This window comes from Ictalurus furcatus, chromosome 3 (assembly GCF_023375685.1).
Source record: "Ictalurus furcatus strain D&B chromosome 3, Billie_1.0, whole genome shotgun sequence".
In the NCBI taxonomy this organism is placed as follows: domain Eukaryota; kingdom Metazoa; phylum Chordata; class Actinopteri; order Siluriformes; family Ictaluridae; genus Ictalurus; species Ictalurus furcatus.
In genome coordinates this window covers 8,605,766-8,629,766 of record NC_071257.1, presented here as the reverse complement: position 1 = coordinate 8,629,766, position 24,001 = coordinate 8,605,766, and the positions used below count along the sequence as shown (strand labels likewise).

Here is a 24,001-nt window from a genome sequence, read left to right as displayed (position 1 = left end):
ACAACACAAACCGGGTTGTTCAAAGAAGTAGTGGTATATTGTAACACACAATTATATACATATAATTGTACAAGGAACCAAACCAGGTGTAACTTCAGGGTGGGCCAAGGCCAAAATAATAAACAAACGGATTCTATTGTTAGGTAGCTAGCTTACCTAAAAGGAAAGTAACAAAGAAAATACAAATGCTTCCCTAACTACCTAAGCCAAAAACCGAGACTAAAGGACCCTCTCCCAAAAGAAATGGCAGCTACACCCCTACTGCCGGTGAACCAAGTGAACATGTATACAATGGTGAATAGAATGCACATAAACAGGTACAGGAACAACCAAACTCAAAGTCAAAAACCAGAACAGCAGTCAGAATATAGCATAAAGCAGCACAACCAAACACAATCTCTAAACACCAACACATGTAATCACCTCCAACATCCCACGCCATTCTCACTCCTCTTCCTCTTTAAATATGGTCGCCATTTAGTGATGTCATCCTGGGAGGCGGGAGCAAGGCAGGCTAGGGCAGGCTGGAAACTCTGGGAGGGAGTTTGGACCTGCACACAAAATATGGCACAGCACACAAAAAATTTCCCATCCCAAAGATAGCGGGTTGTAACATTAACAAAATCTATTCAAATGAGATGTTTTGAGATTAATCAATTTGGTTATTCGCGTGCATTCACAAATATCACGTTAGCTGAGCTGACGATCGTTCATTGATGGATTTATTTGAAATTTATTTACAAATGAAATGATAATTTGCAAAAACCTATGAGTGGTAGATAAGTTCAAGTGTCGCATTGATGGATAAAATAAACAAAGATAATTCAGAGAGTCAAATTAAATGTCACACCAACAATAAAACGTAATTGAACCTGGTATTTGAACCAATCCCTGGGGAATGACAGGTTCTACAAAATCAACCAGGGATCGCTAGGACTGTAGAATTCAGTGCTTCTTTTGCCTCTATAAAAAGTAGTACATAAATACTTTTTATAGATAAAAAAAAAGCACTGAATTAAACTACAGTCTAAATGGAGTAATATATATATTCTGGTGTGTGTCAGTGTGTATTGGGTTCTTTTCAGTCTTATATAATTGGACAAACAGTTGTGTAAAGTTTCACTGTCTTAAGTTTATGTTTTGAACACTTAGTTTGTGGATTTTATTTTAAATAAAAGAAAAAAGGGTACTGAAAGGCCCCCCCCCCTGCTGATGAATCGAAAAATTAATCGGCCAGCTAATCGATTATGAAAATAATTGCTAGTTGCAGTCCTCATATATCTCTCTCTGGATGTAGCTTGAAAGCTCTGGGAGGCGTATTGTATAGAAATTAATTGTCTCGGAAGAAGGAGGAAAAATCAAGCCAAGTCAAGCCAACACAATTAATGTTAATTAACAGTTCAGAGTGTTGATGGGTTTCCTCAATTTGAAATGTCCTTTTTATAATACCTGGCTCAATTATATTGACACATCCAGTGATTTTGAATAACAATTCCTTTAATATTGTGCAGTACTGTTAATTCATCTTTATTCTGAGCCATCTTTATTCTGAGCATTGAGAACTGATGTAAGTGGGGTTGATCGTCTATCAAGTTGAAATGTCAGTTTAATTTCAGCAGTGAGCATTAATATTTTGGTATCAGTGACTTCCTGTGTGAAATGAACCACCTATACTGTTATTTATTCACAATTTGGTTTATATAATAATTATAGTTTTCAAAATAAGTTTATTTTATATATTTGGCTTCATGCATTCATAGCGTCTTATTAAATTGACTGATCTTGGCAATTTTTATCAGTAAAAGATTATTAAAAAAATGTTTAGCCTGTATACTCATAAATACTGTGAACTGTTGTTTTTGTTACTAATTTATTTAAACATACCATTTTGTAGAAAGTAGGGATGCACCGAAATGAAAATTCTTGGCCGAAGCCGAAACCGAATACGTTTTTTTTTGCGTTTTTCCCATTTATTTTGCCATTTTTTTTCACCATTGCATAAATTAAATAGTCAAAAGGTGCTTTTTACTATTTTGCCTTGCTTTTCAAAGAAAAAAATCAATTACAAAAACTACAATTTCAAAATATTTATTTAACACTGAACATTTTTTTTCATTCCAGTAGGCATAGGCTACCAACAAGGCACAATATAACTTTAAATAAATAAATGAGTAAAATAAAAATATTTTTATGTGGTCATCTTTGAGCCCCCCTTGAATAGCCAATGTTAGGCATATAACTGACTGCTGAAAGAATGGAACACTCTGTATCCTACAACAAAAAGTGCCTTGACAAGAGTGCAAAAAATGGTTCTATTCGGTTCTATACGGCTGATTATATTGGGGATATATACCGCTCGCGTCCCTGTACACCTCGCGGAGTATTATAGTAGATATAGTATAGTTAGATACGTTGTTAATGTTATGTTCCCTTAAATAAATACGTCTTTTCCTGCTTCCGTACTCTACTCCCTTATGTCTCATGACGTGACAGAATACTCCAGAACAGAAACAAAACAAATGTGCACGTGTCCACAATAAACAATGTCACGGTTGTCAACATCTGTAGAGCATGCGCTCGTGCACGTAGCACGTGCGTGCACGTAGCACGTGCGTGCACGTGCCCGCTCATTGCTCTAAGCACGCTGCCGGAAGTGGAGGTCGTGAAATTCGCTCGTCTCACTCTGGTTGCTAGGCTATTTGGTCGCGTCATCAAACACGTCATTGTTTGGTCAAATTTATTCTGCCTTTTCACTTATTCGGCCGATCACCGAAAGTGCTTTTTTTGCTATTTTCGGCCGAATAATTACGGTTGCCGAACATTCGGTGCATCCCTAGTAGAAAGTTAAGTTACCTTGTTTGTGTTGTCCACTGACGCTCGTTGTCCACTTTCTGCACTATTATTACCGCTACGTGTCTAAAAGCCACCCCTAAATTTTACGTGTGGCTAGACTGACTGTGGTTTCAGGAACTCCCTCCGATCATCTGAGTTTAGTTCAGTAAAAATGCCGTCACGTCATGGCTGCACACATGTAATAGAAACATAACTCATTGTTTCAGTGGATAAATATCATATAAGCATTCCAAAATAATGGTCTTCTCACCCTCATCCAAGACTGTATGCTAGTTTTAAAACAAGAAAAAGTTTCCAAATCGATACACTCGTTACACATAAACTATATAAGATGCAAATCATGGACCCAGCCAGTCACCGATCAGCCCAGTTACTTAAAAGCGTCAGACCGATAGACTATTTGTATTAGGGCTTGAAGTCGGCATTTTGTGTTGATAGTCACAATTTGTTTTGCAACTTGATTCTGATTCACTGATTTTATGCCTTGAACACATGAGGTCACAACACACGATTTACAACAGCCGAAAGTTGACACAAATTGTTGTAAATTGCACCACAGTTTGACTGATGTTTCACATATTTGGCTTGGTTACTTGGTATTAATATAAAATATACATGTAGAAAAACGTGGGACTGGTGCAGTTCATTCACTAATATTTAACACCGTTATTAACCCTCTTACCCCGTATGGCCGGAAAACCGGCTTGCCCGTCTTTGATCTATTCCCGTAAGGACGATATACCGGCTTGGTCGTCTATGCCATATCCCCGTAAGGCCGATATAGAGGATTTACAGTGTAAACGTTATCCCCGTAAGGCCGGTGTACGGCATTACTCTGCTATGATTCCTTACTTATTTCATTATTATTTTTTGACCCAGAAGGTTGATGACGTGATGACGTCACGACATGATTACCTTATTACGCCGGCATTACGATGAAGCTGATCCAAGCGTGAATATTGGTGTAATAGTAGAAGTGAACTAAAAATGCCAAAGCGAAAAGCTAATCGTTTTCCAGCTAAAGTTACACCTACAGTGAACACAGGTACATCTAAAACAGTGGAAAAAAAAGAAAACATGCACAGTTACACAGGCGAGAGAAAGGATTCTAGATAGTGACAGCAGTGAAAGTTCAGGCGATGTTGAAACCGAAACTGATAGAGACGCAAACTCTCCTATTTCAGACCCTGATCCGTCTTCATCTTCAGCATCAACCAGTGCGACTGACACTGCAGGAGTCTGGAGTCATAACGGGACCATTTCTGTGCATTCGTGAAAACACTACCTGCTGGTCTGATTATCACCAGAAACTTGACTTTTGGCGCTAAAATGCATTTATTTATTTATTATTTATAAAGGCATTGACCACGCTGATGCTCATATGGTACTTATAAATGAGTAGGAGGATTTTAGCGAGCATTTTTTCGTAATTTCTCTAGTTAAGAATTGTGCTCTAAGTTTAGTTAAAAAACACTGAACTGCTTCATTTTCAAAGTAATATTACACAAATACATTATTATAAGTTGTTTCAAGGCCTGAAAATGTTAAAATTAAAATGCTGATTTTGGCCCAGGAATTCAGGGTTGGCGTGCTGTTTCTCTGGGGAATATAGGGTTATGGGACATAATACTGTGGGAACTTAGGGGTAAGAGGGTTAAGTTAGCTTTAACATGCATTGCTGTCCCAAATGATGCTTTTCCCTGGTCAGGTGGTGATGGATCCAGAGCATACTCTGGGAACACTTGAGAGTGAGGTGGGAGTACATGCTGGATGGGATGTCAGTCCACTGCAGGGCCCAGTGTGTGCACGCATTCATACATCCATTCACACTTAGGGACACATGCCTACATATTGGTAAGGTATTAGGATGTGGGAGGAAACTGGAGAACCTGGAGGGAAGACTGCTCAGACTGCTTCTGAGTCTGCTTTGATTTGGGCTTCACCAAAGTGTGCCTAAGGGCACTCTTTTGGAGTCAATATTAGTAATGGGACAGCCTATGGCCTAGCAAACATACTCAGACAAGGACTGCAAGGCTGCAAGTGCCATTTGAGAAAGGGCCATTGTTGAAAGGGAAGAAATTAGTGAACTCATATTTTTGCACTCACAAATAGCGTTAATATAAGTAATTTTTTTTCATGATATAGGAACTGTTGTCTCATTTATCAAGGAAAAATGTTAAGCTAGTCTTTTCATATTAATTATTTGAAAGAATTATTAATAAATCCATACATTAAGGCAAATAAAACTAACTATTCAAATAGGATAATGCCTCCATATAAAAGGAGGAGCCTTGTTTTGTGGGCGGCATCAAGGTAAAATAGTTGTTGTAAAGGCTCGTTACATTTTGGGTGAATGTGGAAGTCAGCATTGCCAAAATGTTTTAGTTAAGTTTGGCCTTTGGTTAACCTCTTACACATAGTTTTACTAAATGATTGATAAATGGAGCCTATTGTTGGTAACCTAGCAATGAAAGTTTAAGCCTCAGTGCTAACTACTTACAGGATAGTTTCTCACATTATATATACAGACCTGTCAACATGCATCAGCAAAAATATTTAACTTCCACTTTTCGGCAGGATTCATGTATCTTATGCTAGAACTTTTCTAGTCAACCAGCACAAAATGTGGATCAGATCTATGCATTTCACCCAGTTTGTGGAGATGAGCATGGGCCAAATATAGCATCTAGGTACTCTGTTGGTGCTTTGCATCATTGTCCTTGTTTATAAAAGGTGCTGATAATCAGTGCCACTGATGTGAACATTGCTGGGTTAATAGTGTATTTAGAATGTTCTCTTTAGCATCTCATGATGCTGTTTTGTGATTTCTAAGGATACACCAATCCAGTGTTTCCATTTTAAATACAGTACTGGTATTAGAATATTTCTGTTATCTGATACTGATCTTCACATGGTAAGGACAGACCAAATGGAATTTAGCTTTGCTGTTTAGCAAATCACTCATTCATTTAATGAACTCATTTATTAATTTTCTAACCATTCATTCATTGCTGGCTTGCTTAGCATTGAAGATTGTTCCCTGCAACTACAAGGCAGATAGAGGAGAACAAGCTCACTTATCTAGTCTTTGTATTTTGTATGTTTCTAGTATGTATTTTGTTCTCTGGTCTGGTTAAAACAAGAGCAATAAATACAACTTGCTCACCAAGCACAAGCAGATGCTCGAGATGACTCAAACACCTCCTGTTAGTCACTACAATGAGTTCTCTAGATAAACACCTTCAGTTTCAGTGTATATATATTTCAGTGGGTGATTCTTTTACTACCTTCCTGGCAAATTATAGAATAAATAAATGCCTTGCCTTTTCAGCAAAAAGTAAAGCTAAAATCCTCTTATAGCATAATGTCATTCTTTAATGCTTTCATTACAGTTTACTTTTTTACTCTCGGCTATTTTTCCCATCCATATGAATATATTTTGAGAACACTCTTGTCTCTTTAACATAGGGCTGCACAGTTAGTTGAATACTGATCTCGATGATCTCGATTGACTGCCCACGATTACATGAACATGCTCCACTGCAATGTTGATGTTTAAAGTTCGTCATAGAAAACTCCGCTGCATGTCAAATCAAGCGCTTCCTAAACTTACAGCCAGACACCATAGAGCGGCGCAGAGATGACGTCACTTTGTACGCCAAAACTCAATTTCAGGTTAGCATTTTAGCACTTTGGTTCCATCGTCCTGAAGTCAATTGGTGTTTTTGAATGGGATTTTGGTTAAAAGCCTGAAATAAGGTCTGTGGTAAACAAGCTCAAAATATTTTCACGTTTTATTCTACGACATAAAATACACCAGTAATACCCCACTCGTGAGGTTTTTTTTTTTTCTTTTTTCAAAAGCTTTGTATTGAAAAATGTAATTGTTAACATGTTGCTAAATGGGACTACAGATGTTGCCTGGGACATTAAACATCATCACGCCGAACAGGAAAAAACTTTGCAGATAAAGTGGTTCAGGTATGCTGTGCATAATTCCCCAAAAAACGTGGATGATCCACAGAGTAAATCTGTATTATGGAAAATGTTTTTAAATCAAGTTTGAAAAAGTTGTCGGAAGCTTGGCGATGGTGACGTTGAAGTCGAGCGACCGTTCGTTTATAGCATATGATTAGCTTTTTATTTCTGGCAATTGTATTTAGGTCTTCAAACTCCATAAAAGTTGTGTTCATTTGTGAAAATTATTTTGATGGCCAAAACGTGTTAGTATTATAAACTTTTGATCACGGAGCTTTTTTTTTTTTTTTTGCAATAATCCAAATGCCTATGGGAAAATCCTATTGGATTTTTGTCAAAGGAACCAGTGTGATGCTAACTTCCAGGTTTCAGTACAAAATGACGTCATCCCTGCACCACTCTGTTGGGTGATTTGGCTGCGACTCTCCTCCTGTAAACACTGTTATTGCCTTTTCTTCATACGCCTGAATTATTTTCATTTGGTTGCATATTGTTGTATTCGATTGCATATTTTCATTTGGTTGATGGCATTTTTATTTCTGCTTATCCTATATTTTGGGTACAATTATATTTATAATTTGCTTCTATGAGATGATGTACTTTAAGGACCAGTCTAATTTGATGCAAAGATTCGAACATTAGCAGGAATGTAGCACAGCATGGAGGTGAAAGCAGTGGTCTATTTATTTAAATGTCAAAGTGTAATGAAAAATATGTTGTCCCTAAAATCAATTAATAATCGTGATCTCAATATTGATAAAAAATAATCGTGATTATCATTTTGGCCATAATCGTGCAGTCCTACTATAACACGTCATAACAGAAATTTGATTTCTGACTGACCAAGGGAATCATTTGTTGTGAAGGCATTTGTTGCATTGTTCAGCTGTGGATTATCTGTAATATGATGGTTTTTTTTCATGTAACAGCATTATATAACGACAAATTATTCATGTACATTTTACATATTGACAAAATCTGTATGAAGAATTATGTACTGGATCACCCCTTATAATTCCCATACATGACCCTAGGGCTGCAACTAACGATTATTTTCATAATCGATTAGTTGGCTGATTATTTTTTTTGATTAATTGATTGATTGGATGGGGCGGGACAAACTTTCAGTAGCTTTATTTTTGTTTATTTAAAATAAAATCCACAAACAGTGTTACAAATATAAACTTCAGCATAAAACTTTACAAAACTGTCCAAAGCAGAAAAGAACGAGAATCTATTATTAATTTAGGACTGTAGCTTAATTCGGTGCTTTTTGTGCATCCATACAAATAATGTATAAACACTGTAAAAATATATATATATATATATATATATATATATATATATATATATATATATATATATATATATATATATATATATATAAAATATAAATAAAATATTAATATATAAAATATTAATATATATAAATACTGTAAAATATATATATATATATAAAATATTAATATATATATATATAAATACTGTAAAATATATATATTAATATATATATAATATATATATATTAATTATATATATTAATTATATATATTTTACAGTATATATATTAAAATATATATATATAATTAATTAGTATTTATGCATTATTTTTTATGGATGCACAAAAAGCACCGAATTACACTACAGTCCTAAATTAATAATAAAAACTCCTTCACTGCACCTTGTGGTTTCTGTTACTCGCTGCCTTTATACATATTATTTTACTTGCGATTATAATGTTTTAGATATTACAGATCTTACAGAGCTCCCGCCACGTGCAGACCAACTAATTGATGATGAGATTCGTTGATTTTCATAAGCGATTATTATCGATTTTATCGATTAGTTGTTGCAGCTCTACATGACACAAAATATCTGTTGATTAGATCAGAAAATTTTTAACTGTGATACATATCCAACATTTCAGTTCATTAGCTTCCTAGTGTATGGAATTTAATCAGCGGTGGGCGGAGCACAGACACAGGAGGCCGTTTTAGTGTTTCCCATGGAGAAAATCTTTATTCAGGGCAGTCTGTGCCGCGCGCGTGTGTGCGTTGAGGGTCTCAGCCGTCTGTGTGGTTGCCGGGGTCGTGCTGGGGGTTTCTCGTGTGGCGGGGACCCCGTTCTGCCGTCAGGCAATGCCGCGGTTGTAGCCAGGGGCCAGAGTCTCCGCTCGCGTCGGAGTCGTCTTGCGAGTGGAATATCGCCCTTTTATACTCACCCATCGCCTGCTGGATAATGGAATTCTTCCGTGCCTCACACCATTCACCAGCCGTGTGTGTGTTAGCAGCCCCGCCCCGCCGCCACGTGCTCTCCGGTCCAAAACATTGGTGGTGCTGAAGCAGAGCTGTCTCTTCAGCACTACCGCGGGAGGAGCGATTTTTGTTTCCTGTCGCCACACTGGATATTAATACTTAATATCGGCTCTATACATTCTTAGTCATTTCTTTGTTTTTTTTTTCTCAATATGTCAATATGGTGACACACTTCCTTTTTTTCTCTCTTTTTTATTTTTTAATAAAAGATAACAATAATGGTTAACATTATTACCCATTATTGCATGTGGCTTGCTCATTAGGAATAAATTCATAATGTATATGATGACAAAACTTTGATGACATTACCTTTCTAAAATTCACACACTAGATGGTAGTGCAGAGTGCATATTGTAAGTGTATAGTACTTCATTTGGCACAACTTTAGTATTTACTCTCTGAAGCGTGTTTTCGGAACAGAAGTAACGTAATGAGTGCAGACCAACTAATCGATAATGATATCTGTTGACAACGATATAAGTAAAGCTGCTGTTTTTTCCCCAACTGAAAATAAACATCGATATTGAATCAGAAAAGAGAAATACCACTGTGAATTTGCCTGCCAAGCCTCTAATTTAGATGTAGATTTCAGATGCACATGCCATCATGCCGAACATTAGAGATATAACTTTCAGATTACCAGAGATGGAAACTCGAGTCTGCGATTTGGACTTGAGTCTCGTTTAAGTTACAAAAAACTGCGACTTGACTTGGACTTGTGAACAGCTGTCTCGAGACTTGACTTAGACTTGAAGACAGAGCCTCGTGAAAAACACAAGTCATTTTGGGTTGGCATTCCCGATCAAGTTCTCTCTTTACTACCCCACATGACTGCATCAAACACCACATTTTTCTATTCATTCCTCATTCATTCATTCCCTATCATTATGTGCTGCAGCAGCAAATATCACAACAATTCAGCTCTAAACACACCAAACCAGCATTATTATTATACATGTGATGCATCTGAACGCGCGTGTTCATCACCCATTGGAAAAGTGCTGTTCTATAAATGAACAATAACAATATAGCCAAGTCCTACTTTGTGATAATATTTGTGTCCTTTCATTTGAAAATTTATTCAATTGATTTAGCCTCATACACTGTTAATTACAATAACTAGCTGAAAGTACTGTTGCTAAAAATAGAACAAATCCTTCAGTCTTGATTTGGACCTCAAGGACTTGTGAACATGTCTGGAGATTACAGATCAGGTAATCAAAATGTACACACTGGAAACAAAGCATGGATATTGTTCTGAGTGCTGTCATTTACCTAGCTCGAGTGGACCAAGTAAATTCTCACTGTAAACAGCATAGTGAGAGATCAGAGTGAAGAGAATGGTTATAGATATATTAATTGAGGTATATAAGTAGCCCTTTATATATAGTTATGAGAAACCAGTAAATGCAGGCCCGTCAAGCACATTAGCAAAAAGGTTTTTGTGAAAAATATCCTGCTGAGTAAATATAATTGGTAATTGATAATTATGAATGTGAGGGACCTGTATAAGGAACAAAATGTAATATTACATCCTTTTCTGGCACTCTTGTAATTAGCATGCTTTTTCTTATCATAGATGAGGAGGGTGCTGGAGACATGGTTGCTGAAGAATCTGGTCCAGGAGCTCAGAATAGTCCATATCAACTTCGAAGAAAGTCTCTTTTACCCAAAAGATCTGTATATCCAGCCAAGACTAATATGGAGGCAAGTAATGTCATTTTAACACAAGTCTTCTGAAGACTTCTGACTGTTGAAACCAAGATTAGACAAGTCTGGTTTTTGTTGACCCAATACTGATGATAAACAATAATTTTGATAAAATACAAACTGATCCCTAAATTGGTGGTTTAAGCAAATTTCAAGTAAGTTTTTTTTTTTTTTTTTTTTTTTTTTTTTTTTTGTATCTGTCAGGCCATTAAACAAACATTTCTAAATAGAAATAAAGAAATAACTTTTTCAAATGAAGTCTGAAAAGACATTATGACTCCTGTTATAAATTACATGTATTGTAATTGCATATATTGAAAATGTAAACCAAGTACTCTACTAATTAAACTTTTGAATGTGGATATTTTGTCATCAAATTTCTAAATATTTTGAAAATTTAAATAGTGTTCAAGCTTTGAAATTGGCATGAACAGCCCTAGTATACAGTAAAGCTTATGTTTAAATATGTCCATACAGCAGATGTTTTGCTAGGCATGTAGCCTTTTGCAGAGATGTCGATTCACATGCAACAGTTGGCTATCAGCTGTTCTTAAGCAATCAAATGCATAAAATGATATAAATATTTTAATGTTAATATACATGTTTTGTAAGTATACCACCAACTTGTCTATAGATGTACCTCATGACTGGGATCAGTAAGGCAGCCAGCCAGTCAGTGAGCGAAAGTGCCTTTTCTTGGTTGGCCCACTTGGCAGTCTGGCAGAAGTGGGGAAAAAAGCATAATTTGTACTTTAGGTCTGTCAACTTTTTAGCCATAGGCTGTTCATGTTATAGTCTTTTAAGTAATATTTTGTGAATAAAACACTGTTAAATAATAGACTTTGGCAGATAAATGTGCTTCTTTTTTTTTTTTCTTCCCCCAAATTGTCTGGTCAGTTGGAATGATGACATACATGTATGTAATGTAACGTTTATTTATTTTATATAACTTTTTTTTCCTGTGGTAGGGTGATCCCACATCAACAACAGAAAACTTTGGTCATCGGGCCAAGCGTGCTAGGGTGTCTGGGAAATTACAAGACATAACAGGTAAAGAAAATCTGTATTACATCAATGCTCTAAAAGAACCTCTATTCTCTTAATGTTTATTGTTTACATGATCTGTGGGCATTTAATGATTTATAACCACCCCAGCTGTTCCGGCAGAGCAGTACCTGCAAGTGAAGCTTCCAGATGAGGTGGTACTGAAGATCTTCTCCTATCTGCTGGAGCAAGATCTGTGTCGGGCTGCTTGTGTGTGCAAACGCTTTAGTGAACTGGCTAATGACCCCATTCTGTGGTGAGATTGCTTTCAGGTTTGGATTCTAATCCCAGCAGTTGTCTGTTTGCTAAACTAAACTGAGAGAATTTAACTAGATTAGTCAGCGATTACCTTTGATAGTTATTTTACCCCGGTTGTTGATTATTTTACCCCATAATCGAATCTCATAGGGTTGTTCTTCACAATCTTTTTGGATAACTGGCAAATTCATTAAATTGTAACCAAACTAAAATGATGTTTTTTAAAATGATTTATTGACAGGAAGAGACTCTACATAGAGGTTTTTGAGTATGCCCGTCCCATGATGCATCCAGACTCAGGAAAATTTTACCAAATTAACCCAGAGGAGTATGAGCAGCCCAATCCATGGAAGGAAAGCTTTCAGCAGCTGGTAGTGTGTGTGTGTGTGTGTGTGTGTGTGTGTGTGTGTGTGTGTGTGTGTGTGTGTGTGTGTGTGTATACACAGTGGGGGGAAAATAAGTATTGAATGTGTCAACATTTTTTTTCAGTAAATATATTTCCAGTGAGGCTATTCACATGAAATTTTCAGCAGACAGCATTATTAACTCAAGGAATCATATATAATATATAAAATGTATATGTACGACCCCAATTCCAAAAAAGTTGGGACGCTGTGTGAAATGTAAATAACAACAGAATGCAATGATTTGCAAGCTTCATAAAACTGTGTTTTATTCACAATAGAACATAGAAAACATATCAAATGTTTTAACTGAGTAAATGTACCTTTTTTAAGAAAATTTTGAATTTGATGGTCGCAACACGTCTCAAAAAGTTTGGGACGGAGGCAACAAAAGGCTGGAAAAGTAAGTGATACTAAAACACCTGAGGAACATTTTGCATCAAATTCAAAATTACCTTATTTTTCCTAAAATAAAACATTTCCTCAGTTGAAGCATTTGATGTTTGTTCTATTGTGAATTACATGGGTTTATGAGATTTGCAAATCATTGCATTCTGTTTTTATATACGTTTTAGTGTGTGTGTGTGTGTGTGTGTGTGTGTGTGTGTGTGTGTGTGTGTGATTTTTATCTGTAATTGTTCTTTTGTAATTTTTTTTTAAGAAATGTAATTCCCTAAAACTCTTCTGTAAATTCAGAATTTAGCTGCCACTCAGTAGTAAAGCTCCATAATAAAGTGTTATGTAATGTAATGTGAACAACTTGTCAGCCAGTTCATATTTCTGAGTCAGTGACTGAAGTCTGTGGTATTTGCATGTCTTTTCTTCAGTATAAGGGAGCACATGTGAAGCCAGGCTTTGCAGAGCACTTTTACAGTAACCCTGCCAGGTATAAAGGGAGGGAGAATATGCTGGTAAGTATTTATAATTGAGATGTTCTATACACTGAGTTCTATTCATATTTTCAGGTCTCTGCTTAAAACACATGTTTCTCTCTCTCTCTCTCTCTCTCTATAGTATTATGACACTATTGAGGATGCATTAGGTGGTGTGCAGGAGGCTCACTTTGATGGGCTTATATTTGTCCACTCAGGGATTTACACAGATGAGTGGATCTATATTGAGTCGCCAATTACTATGATTGGTGCAGGTATGTATGTGCGGATATGTTAACCTCTGGGAAATTCATGTAAACTTTACCTCTTCTGGTTAATGTTTTTTTTCTTTCTGTCTGTCTTTCTTTCTACCACAGCACCAGGGAAAGTTGCAGATAAAGTTGTCATTGAGAACACTAGAGATTCAACATTTGTGTTCATGGAGGGGTCGGAGGATGCATATGTCGGCTATATGACAATAAAGGTAAGAATTCCTTTATAATGTCTGTAATAACTACTGGAAGAATATCAGAAGCACCATAAAAGATGAGTAATAAAACATAGTGGGGCATGCTGTAATGGGAACATGATCAACAATTGGGTGTGATGGTCTTACCACCCTAAAGATGATTATTTTGTAATAACTGCATGTTTTATTCCTCCTTTTATTTATTGACCAAAAAACAAACAAAAAAAGGTTAAGCTTAAATTATGTGGAATATCCTCCTTACAAGTCCCTATAATTAGTGGATTAGTTAAAACGATTACATTATAAAACTGTGTTGAGCTCTTGTGAAAAAATAAACACCTTCTGTCCAATCAAATTTGAGAATTCAACAGTTATAGAAGATGTATTCTATTACAATATTACATATATTACAGCACTGTGAAAAGGTATTTGCCCCATCCTGATTTCTTTTTTGTGTATATCTCATTGTTATTGTTTTTGTGTATATCTCATACTAAATAGTTTTAGATCTTAAAACAAAAATAAATCAAAGGCAACCTGAGGAAATGCAAGTTTTTATTATTTTATTTTTTTATTGAAGCAAAAAAAAGTTATCCAAAATCACCCATGTGAAAAACTAATTGCCCCCTTAAATTTAAAATCCGGTTGGGCACCTTTTAGCAACAATAACGGCAACCAAACGTTTCTGATGACTGGAGAGTGGAGTGGAGACTGGAGATCAGTCTTTCCTTTACTTCTAGGACTAGGACTTACTCCTATGCTTTGGATCACTGCATAATCCAGTGATTGGGTTTCAACTTGGACTGAAGACCAGACATTTTCCTTTACGATTTTCTGATAGAGGGCAGAATTCATGTTTCCCTCAATTTTTGCAAGTTGCCCTGGCCCTGAAGCAGCAAAGCATCCCCACACCATCTCACTTCCACCACCATGCTTGACCGTAGGTATGATGTTCTTTTGTGGAATTCAGTATTTGGTTTATGTCAGATGTAACGGGACCTCTGTCTTCCAAACAGTTCCACTTTCGACTCCTCAATCCACAGAACATTCTCCCAAAAGGTTTGAGGATCATCAAGGTGTGTTTTGGCAATATTCAGATAAGCCTTAATGTTCTTCTGGGTTAGCAGTGGTTTGTGCTTCGCCACTCTTCATTGGATGCCATTTTTGCCCAGTGTCTTTCTGATAGTGGAGTCATGAACCTTTTATTGATTCAAGAGAGGCCTGTAGGTCCTAATGAGGTTGTCCTTTGCTGTTTTGTGATTTGCTGGATGAGTAGTTGCTGTGCTCTTGGAGGAATTTTGGAAGGTGGTCACTTTTGGGAAGGTTCACTACTGTGCTGAGTTTTTCCATTTGGAGATAATGTCTCTCACTGTGCTTTTTTGAAGTCCCAGAGCCTTTGAAATAGCTTTGTAACACTTCCCAGAGACTGATGTATTTCACTCACACTTCTTCATCATTTATGGAATGGCTTTCAGTTTTGGCATGGTGTGTTTCTGCGTAAGACCTTTTAACCAGCTTCATGGTGTTGAGAAAGTTCTATTTAAGTGTTGATTTGATTGTGGAGGGTTTGCAGTAATCAGGCTTTGTTGTATCTAGTCCAGCTGAACCCCATTATGAATGCAGTTTCAAAAATTTGGGGAATTAATAACAACGGGGGCAAATACATTTTCACATGGCCCAGTTGGTATTGGATAACTGTTTTACTTCAATAAATTCAGTAAACATTATAATTTAAAAACTGCATTGTATTTACTTTTTTTTATCTTGGAGTTTTTTTAATTTCTGAAACAGTTTAGTATAAGAGATGCACAAAAACAGAAGAAATCAGGAAATACTTTTTCATAGCACTGTACAAACGTGTGAGTGTGTTTCATGAGAAAAAATAAGTACACCCCATGGAAATTGTTATTTTTGACACATTTGGACAAGCAAACATTTCAGCTTCTTTGAAACAATGCCTATTAATAACGGTGATACACCTCTATCAAATGACACACATGAAAAAGTAAGTAGACCCCAACATTTATCACACCTTCAAATCCATAAATTTAGAATCAGGTGTTCAAGATTGGGTGCCAGTGTTTAGAACCTGCTTAGGGAGTGCAGGTGGAACCTGTCTTACTTATACCCCTCTCATATCTAGTGTCTGGTGTTTTTGTTATTGAGGTGTGAGGTGTCCTCATGGCAACATCTAAATAGTTCTGTACTGCCTTCCTAAAAAAGGTTGTGGATGCTTATGAGTCTGGTAAGGGATTCAAAAAGATCTCCAAATTATTTGGAATACATCAGTGGTGCAGATTTCAAATGACTGCTAATATGTCCAGTAATGGTCGTCCAAGCAAATTCAGCCCAAGAGCAGACCATCTGATGCAAAAAGAAGTCTCCAAGAACCCCAAAATTGAATCACAGGATCTGCTAGTAAGTCTTGCAACTGTTGGTGTCAAAGTGCATGCTCCTACAATCAAATAGGGATTTCACAAATTTCACCTGCGTGCGTTGTCACGCCAGGAAAAAGCCTTTGCTATCTAAAAAGAACATTTAGAGCAAGACTACAGTTTGCCTATGAGCATATAGGCAAAGACCAGGCCTTTTGGAATAATGTGCTCTGGACAAATGAATCAAAGATAGAGTTGTTTGGCCACAGTAACATCAGACATGTTTGGTGCAGACTAAAGACAGCTTTTCAGGAGAAGCACTTCATACCAACTGTGAAGCACCGTGGTGGAATTGTTATGGTTTGTGGTTGCTTCACTGCCTCAGGGATTTGACTGCTTGCATTAATTTATTTCAGTAATTTATTCAACAGAAATATCAATAGATGTGATATTTTTCTGTGGAAAAAAGTAAGTACACCCTTGGCCTCAGAAGCTAGTATTGGCTTCTTTAGCAGAAATAACTTGTAGATTATTTTCCTTACAGTGGAATGATGTATTTCAAATAATTTGGAGATCTTTTTGAATCCCTTGCCAGACACAAAGGCATCCACGAACTTTTTTCTGAAGGCCTTCTAGAACTTTTTAGATCTTGGGATGATGACACCAAACACCTTAATAACAAAGGGAACACCAGACACTAATGTAGATATGATTAGGGTATACATAAGACCGGTTCCTCCTGCACTCCCTAAGCAGGTGTGATAAATGTAGGGGGGCGCACGGTGGCTTAGTGGTTAGCACGCTCGCCTCACACCTCCAGGGTCGGGGGTTCGATGTGTGTGCGGAGTTTGCATGTTCTCCCCGTGCTGCGGGGTTTCCTCCGGGTTCTCCGGTTTCCTCCCCCAGTCCAAAGACATGCATGGTAGGCTGATCAGCATGTCCAAAGTGTCCGTAGTGTATGAATGGGTGTGTGAATGTGTATGTGATTGTGCCCTGCGATGGATTGGCACCCTATCCACGGTCTACCCCGGTTTGTGCCCGATGCACCCTGGGATAGGCTCCAGGTTTCCCCGTGACCCTGAAAAGGATAAAGCGGTATAGAAGATGGATGGATGGGTAAATGTAGGGGTGTACTTATATTTTATGTTACCTGTTTATTTAATTTTTTTATTTTTTTATGAATTTTAAATTGTGAAAATAACTACAAAATGTCAATTTTTTGTCATTTGATGGTGTATCACCTTTATTAATTAGGCACTGTTTCAAAGAGGATCAAATGTTTGCTTGTCCAAAAAAAAAAAAAAATAAACAATTTCCATGGGGTGTACTTATTTTTTCACATAGCTGTATGTCACATGACTGGTATTAAACAAGGGCCTAATGTTGCTAGACTTCACTGTTATATTTTTTCTTGCAGTTTAATCCTGATGATAAGTCAGCCCAGCACCACAATGCACATCACTGTTTAGAGATCACAGTAAACTGCAGCCCCATCGTTGACCACTGCATCATACGTAGCACATGCACAGGTGAACCCAGATCTTTAATTAGTTTATTAGCTCTGCTTCCTGTTTGTGGTATATTGTGTGGCACTAAAACTGCCCTCTTATCTGCAGTGGGTTCAGCGGTATGCGTGAGTGGCCAGGGGGCATGTCCCACTATCAAACACTGTAACATCAGCGACTGTGAGAATGTAGGCCTCTACATCACAGACCATGCACAGGTTAACACAGCCTATCACTCTGCGTTCTAAACTTTCTATAACTAAAGACTTACTATCTTTTTTTTTTGTTTGTTTTTTTTGTTTTAAATCATTTTAAAAATGAGTCAGATTTATAGTTGATATTGGTATAGTGCCAGAACCATATCAACCTGCAGTTCTCAACTGGTGCCCCACTAAAGCTAAGCAGGGTTGAGCTTGGCTGGTACTCAGATGGGAGACCTCCTGTGGAAAGCTAAGGTTGCTGCTGGAAGTTGTATTAGGGAGGCCAGCAGAGGGTGCTCACCCTGTGGTCTGAGTGGGGCCTAATGCCCCAGTATAGTGACAGGGATACTATACTGTAAAAACAGCAATGTCTTTTGGATGAGACCTTAAACCAAGGTCCTGACCCTCTGTGGTCAATAAAAATTCCCCACTGGCCCTTATCTATCATGGCCCCCTAATAAACTCCATCCCTAAATTGACTACATCACTCCTCTCCACCAATAGCTGGTGTGTGATGGGTATTCTGGCACACACTGGTGGTGGTTGAGGAGATTTCCCCTATACAATGTAAAAACACACTTTGAGTGTCTAGAAAAGTGCTATATAAATGTAAGTGTATTATTAAAATGATTTAATTTTTTTTAATGTCAGAACATTAGTAAGAAACATTACAGATGAACTTGTTTTTTCTGTTGCCATTGTTTATATATTGACTTTCAGAATGGAAGATTTAAATAAGTCTTTTTGATAAGGCATGTTATAAACAGTAGCCATTAACATGTTACATTTCACTCCTGTTTCAGGGCATTTTTGAAGATAATGAGATATCCAATAATGCTCTAGCTGGGATCTGGGTTAAGAATCATGGAAATCCCATAATTAGACGAAATCACATCCACCATGGTAGAGATGTGGGAGTCTTTACTTTTGACCATGGCATGGTAACTACAATTTTTATCTGTCTCTCACTACTGAAATAAAATATGCTAATTCTGTCAACTTTGGGTTTGAGCAAGATATTTAGTTACTGCCACATATCCTGTGTTGTCTGTCTGTATTAATACGTGATGGCATAAAGCCACTCCTCACATTCTATAAGAGACTTAAGAGAGTCCAGAGTCCCAAATGATTTGTGCTCCCTATGTACTTGCAGTACATAGGGTAAAACATAATGACTTCTACACCATGTAGTGCACTATATACCCAAGAAATATGGCTCTGTATCTTGGCTCAGTAGCTCTCTCCCCTGAAGTTGACCTAGTAAGGCATTAGTGGTTCATTTCTATTACAGTTCACAAATGTTTGTCTTGGTCAGGGCCAAAGCGAAAGACGTGACAGTAATTTACTAATGAGAGTGTTGCTTTTGAGCAGACTTTGTTTCTGAATATGGAACTTGTGTAGCTGCTCTGTTTTAATAGATGCCCCCATGTAGCTAATGCACAATAAATCGTATCTGATCTGTATTATCTTAATATCTACTGGGCTCTTGGTTCCCGTGAAGGGAAAAACATCTTGTACATTTGTGTTTTTCCAACATTTTGTGGCAACACTTTGGATAAGGCCCACATATGGGTGTGATGGTCGGGTGTCCACAAACCTTTGGCCATATAGTGTAGCTTAGCTAGGTTGTTAATGACAAACAGAGCTCATATATAACACTACTTGAGAGTTTCTTTTTCATAGAAAATATGACTCTTTTTTTTTAAATGGTTAAATATTCTTGATTATTGGTGTTTGGGTAAATTTTTCTGTTAAAGATCATTTAAACATTTTTGAGTCAAAGGGTACTAAGGGTCCAATAAGGACATTCATTATGATTACTCCACTCCCCTCTTTTCCCCCATAAAAATCATGGGTCTTAGAATTAGGATAAATTAAAGGTTCTTTGGTTTTCATCTCCTTTTTTTCTGCCTTCTTATACAGGGCTACTTTGAAAGCTGCAACATCCATAGAAACCGGATAGCAGGATTTGAAGTGAAGGCATATGCCAACCCCACAGTAGTGCGCTGTGAAATCCACCATGGACAGACTGGGGGCATATATGTACATGAAAAGGGAAGAGGGCAGTTCATTGAGAACAAGATCTATGCGAACAACTTTGCTGGTGTATGGATTACCTCAAATAGTGACCCTACAATTAGGTAAGTCTGACAGTTTTATAGGACGTTTTAAGTTTATTATCACTTAGAATCCAAAAATGTGTAGGTCTCTATGGAAGCAGTTTTATTTAAAATTGTTCCCGATTCCTATTTATCAACCCTCTATCAACCATCAACTCCTCTAGGACCCATTTTTTTTTATTCGGTTGAGTCACATGAAAAGATTTAGTTTTAGAATTTTTAGTGAAGTTAACTTTTATTAGTTCTTCATATAACCTGTTTCTCACCATGAAAATAGCCATGGTAGCTGGCATAATGTTAAATCGCAAACAAACAAATGTTTCCTATTTATCTCTATAACATAAGATTATGATACCCATTCAAAAATATTGCTTACTAAAAGAAACCAGAATTAAAACACGTATTGCAGCCTGACAGCTCTACGTTCCCTGCATCAATCCTGATACTGTTTGTGGTCTCCCTGTATTTTTTGTTTTATTTTTTGTTTGTTTGGGGGTTTTTTTGTGGGCTTCCTCTGGGTTCTCTGCTTTTCTCCCAATTCCTCCAGTATGTGGCATGTGGCCCTAGGTGTGCGTATGTGAATGTGTGCACATGGAACATACTCCTATGAGTGGACAACATGGTGCTATTTATTAGGGGGCCAAGCACTGAAGGTGCGTAGGCACCCTAATGATATTCTACCTTTTTATTATTATTATTCTGTGTCTTCTCCTGGCTAGGATATCTGTGGCAGCCCATAGAACCGTCTAGTAAAAAATTGTGAAATTTGGTACACTGATTTGGGAGGGTCTAAGAAACATTCTGACCAAATTTGGGACAAGTACTGTTAACGCTGTAGCGCCATCATCGGGTCAAATTTGGGCCTAATTTGGAAGTACGTTTATGGTCATAACTTTTGAACCGTGTGTCCAAAATTTGAAAGCCAGGCATACCTGGATTCCCTGGGCTGAGCCGAGTTCGACACACTCCAAGCGCTTGGCCCCCGAAAATGCTGCTTGCAGCTTTAATTCCCATTGTGCTTTATTTATCTATCTTTTTTGTGTGTAAATGAAGGACCATTTCTTATTTCACTTAAAATGGATTTGGGTTCACTTGCTGTCTTTTATTATTATTATTATTTTTATTATTATTATTATTATTATTATTATTATTATTATTTTATTTAAAAAAATTTATATAAAATTTGTGTGTAATTCAAATGAATAAGCAACTAGACAATAAGATGGGAGTAGATGACCTCACGGACAAGTGACTCGGCCTTTTATGCTTCTATCAGCATTATTGTAAATACAAGTTTCCCACTAGCAAGTTGCACATGAATGACCCCTCAAGTCGTAAATATGACTGGGGAAACTCTGAGATAATTTTGATACCATAGTTTCTGAGGCAGGAGGAGAGTACAGTGTTTGTACTGAATGACAGGTTTTGCCCTTTTTTAAAAAAAAAATTAAATGCAACTAATTGTTAGCGTTGTTGTTTTGCTCATATTCATTTATGTATATCAGCAACCATTCCATGCATGTTGTACATTTTTACACTGTGAAAAATGGCTTGTATTTAACCAAAATTCCATTATCATCAGCAAGCTAGCTAACTGAGTAATATTTTATGGTGTCAAAGTAAAAGAAAAAAGATGTATGTATGAATGAACCTCGCATCATCCGTGTTTTATGTTGTTTTCGACAACAAAGCATGTGAACACGACATACTCGTCATTTCCACTTTAGAAGAGGGGAGTAGGATAATTCCGATTCCGAACAACATTACTGCTCTAAAGTGTCGTGAGCAGGTGAACATGGACAATCCCACACAGAAACGGGTAATTGAAATGAATTTATCTTGGAAATTTAATTGATACGCTTAATGCTTCTTATATATTTGTCTATTGTAAATATTAAATACCAGCTCTACTGAAAGACTGAGATGCTCGAATTGGCCATAATTGTAGTCTCAAGTCATACCTCTCCTTTTAGTTAATGTACGCAAGGTTTAGTGAGCGATTTCAGTATTTTAATTAGTTAGAGTATTTTAATGAACTGGACAAGTGTAGCATCATTGTAGCTCAAACAGTAGGAGTGTCTTGTAAAGACATGATGAGAACAATTATTTACATTACTGCATTTGACTGCAATTCGAGTGTCTCAGTCTTTCAGTAGAGCTGGTATTTAATAGCTACAATAGACAAAGGTATAAGAAGCATTAAGCATATCAATTTAATTTCCAAGATGAATTTAAATATATTTAATTTTTGTAATCATGAGCGAAGAACTTTGAAATGAGGGCAAAGAAAACTGAAGCGTGAATGAAAAGAAGTTGAAAAATCAGAGAGCGCAAGCATCAGAGAAAGTTAACCAAGGAGAAAACAGTTTTGTTCTTAATTCTGATTATTTTGTCTTCTTTAGTTTAATTATATTTTCCTATATTTTTTAAAATTGTGTATTCAATTCTATGGTTTGTGGGTATTTAAAAAAAAAAAAAAAAAATTATGACCACGATACTTATGGCATGAAATTGATGGCATAGTTTTGAAGCCTTTATTTGGTCGAAATGAAAATGACCACTTTGACTCCAATTTTGACCTGCTGCACAAATTCAGAGTCTGCACAGTAGAGACCTTGACCTTGGAGCCAGAGCAGGCACAGTAGATACTGCAAGGTTGAAAAGTGTGTACACCTCTCGCCCATCTATGTTGGTCTTGGATGTGCCCCTGTTTCATACTGGCACATGCATGTTGAGAGCTATTTCCTGAAGTGCAGCTTAAAATGGTACAACAAATGTGGCACGAACAGTGTTATTTAATATGAAAATGTTGAATTGGAGTCATATAATTTAAGCAAGTATATTAATTTCTGTTGTTGGCAGAAGATTTTGGAGCTTTAGTCATGCTTGACTGAGCTACTATTTGTTAGCTAGCTGACATTGGCTAATTCATCATGTTAATAAAAGTAATGTAAGTATAAGTGCCTAATGTAATGTACCAAGTGAAAAAATATTGGCAAACAAGCATTTACATTCAACACAATCTACTTTTTTGAGTAGATTGCTGCTCTCCATGATTTTTGCGCTCTTGTATGCTCTGCTCATGCTTATGGTGGAAGTATGTTTAAAAAGCAGGGACCGGTTAACCTTACCAAGCTACTTGGAGTGTTCGCTAAAGTCATACAGGCAGATTTAAATTATGAAATTAAGCTAGTGTTGGCTACCTTGGTTAATGCAATCACTTCATATGCTCACTTGGTGTGAGAGATATATAATATATATAATCTCAGTACAACAAGCTAGCTTGGATACTGAATGATCAACATACCAGGAAAAACTATAAAGTATTCCCCGGTGAGGGTCTAGTCATCATGAGGAATCACTTATAGCAGCTAAGACATGGTTTTGCTACAGAATTATCAAGAGCTTTAGGTGCGTGTTGAAAAGTGTGTGCGTGTTCATGAGGCTTGACTGTCGTTTCCACAACTGTCCACACCTCATCAACCATGCCCTTTTATTTATCATCAATAAATATTCATAATACAATAAATGTTGTGGGTCCCAAAAATCAACCATGTTGTGACTGTTGCTCTTCCATACATCACTGCTTTTAGGCCTTTTAGACTAGGCTGAGGAAGCCTTTGATTACAGACTCTATTCACCAGGTTGTTTGAGTATAGTAACTTTTTTAGGTATTTATTGTTTTTTTTTTTCTGTTAATTTGTCATTCATTTTGTTTTTTATTTTTATTTCCTCATATCAAATTGCAGGGGTAACGCGATCTTTAATGGCAACCAAGGTGGTGTTTACATATTTGGTGATGGCCGGGGCCTTGTTGAAGGAAACGACATATATGGGAATGCCTTGGCAGGGATTCAGATCCGGACTAACAGCTGTCCTATTGTCCGGCACAACAAAA

General features: G+C 36.9%; 1 protein-coding gene across 3 annotated transcripts in view; it reads left to right on the top strand.

Annotated features, from left to right (window-relative positions):
• fbxo11a (F-box protein 11a) overlaps positions 1 to 24,001 on the top strand; it is a 37,010-nt gene that overhangs the window by 4,289 nt on the left and 8,720 nt on the right. Inside the window, exons 2-13 of one of the 3 annotated variants that reach the window (XM_053620640.1) lie at positions 10,726 to 10,853; positions 11,825 to 11,906; positions 12,024 to 12,156; positions 12,400 to 12,529; positions 13,390 to 13,473; positions 13,577 to 13,709; positions 13,812 to 13,918; positions 17,696 to 17,807; positions 17,895 to 18,001; positions 18,787 to 18,924; positions 19,907 to 20,124; positions 23,853 to 24,001. The exon at positions 23,853 to 24,001 is cut by the window's right edge and continues 32 nt beyond it. In XM_053620640.1, the coding sequence (XP_053476615.1) occupies positions 10,726 to 10,853; positions 11,825 to 11,906; positions 12,024 to 12,156; positions 12,400 to 12,529; positions 13,390 to 13,473; positions 13,577 to 13,709; positions 13,812 to 13,918; positions 17,696 to 17,807; positions 17,895 to 18,001; positions 18,787 to 18,924; positions 19,907 to 20,124; positions 23,853 to 24,001 (1,521 nt within the window). Of the gene's footprint in view, positions 1 to 10,725; positions 10,854 to 11,822; positions 11,907 to 12,011; positions 12,157 to 12,399; positions 12,530 to 13,389; positions 13,474 to 13,576; positions 13,710 to 13,811; positions 13,919 to 17,695; positions 17,808 to 17,894; positions 18,002 to 18,786; positions 18,925 to 19,906; positions 20,125 to 23,852 lie in introns of those variants that run through there. The other 2 variants (XM_053620639.1, XM_053620641.1) reach the window with 2 other exon arrangements.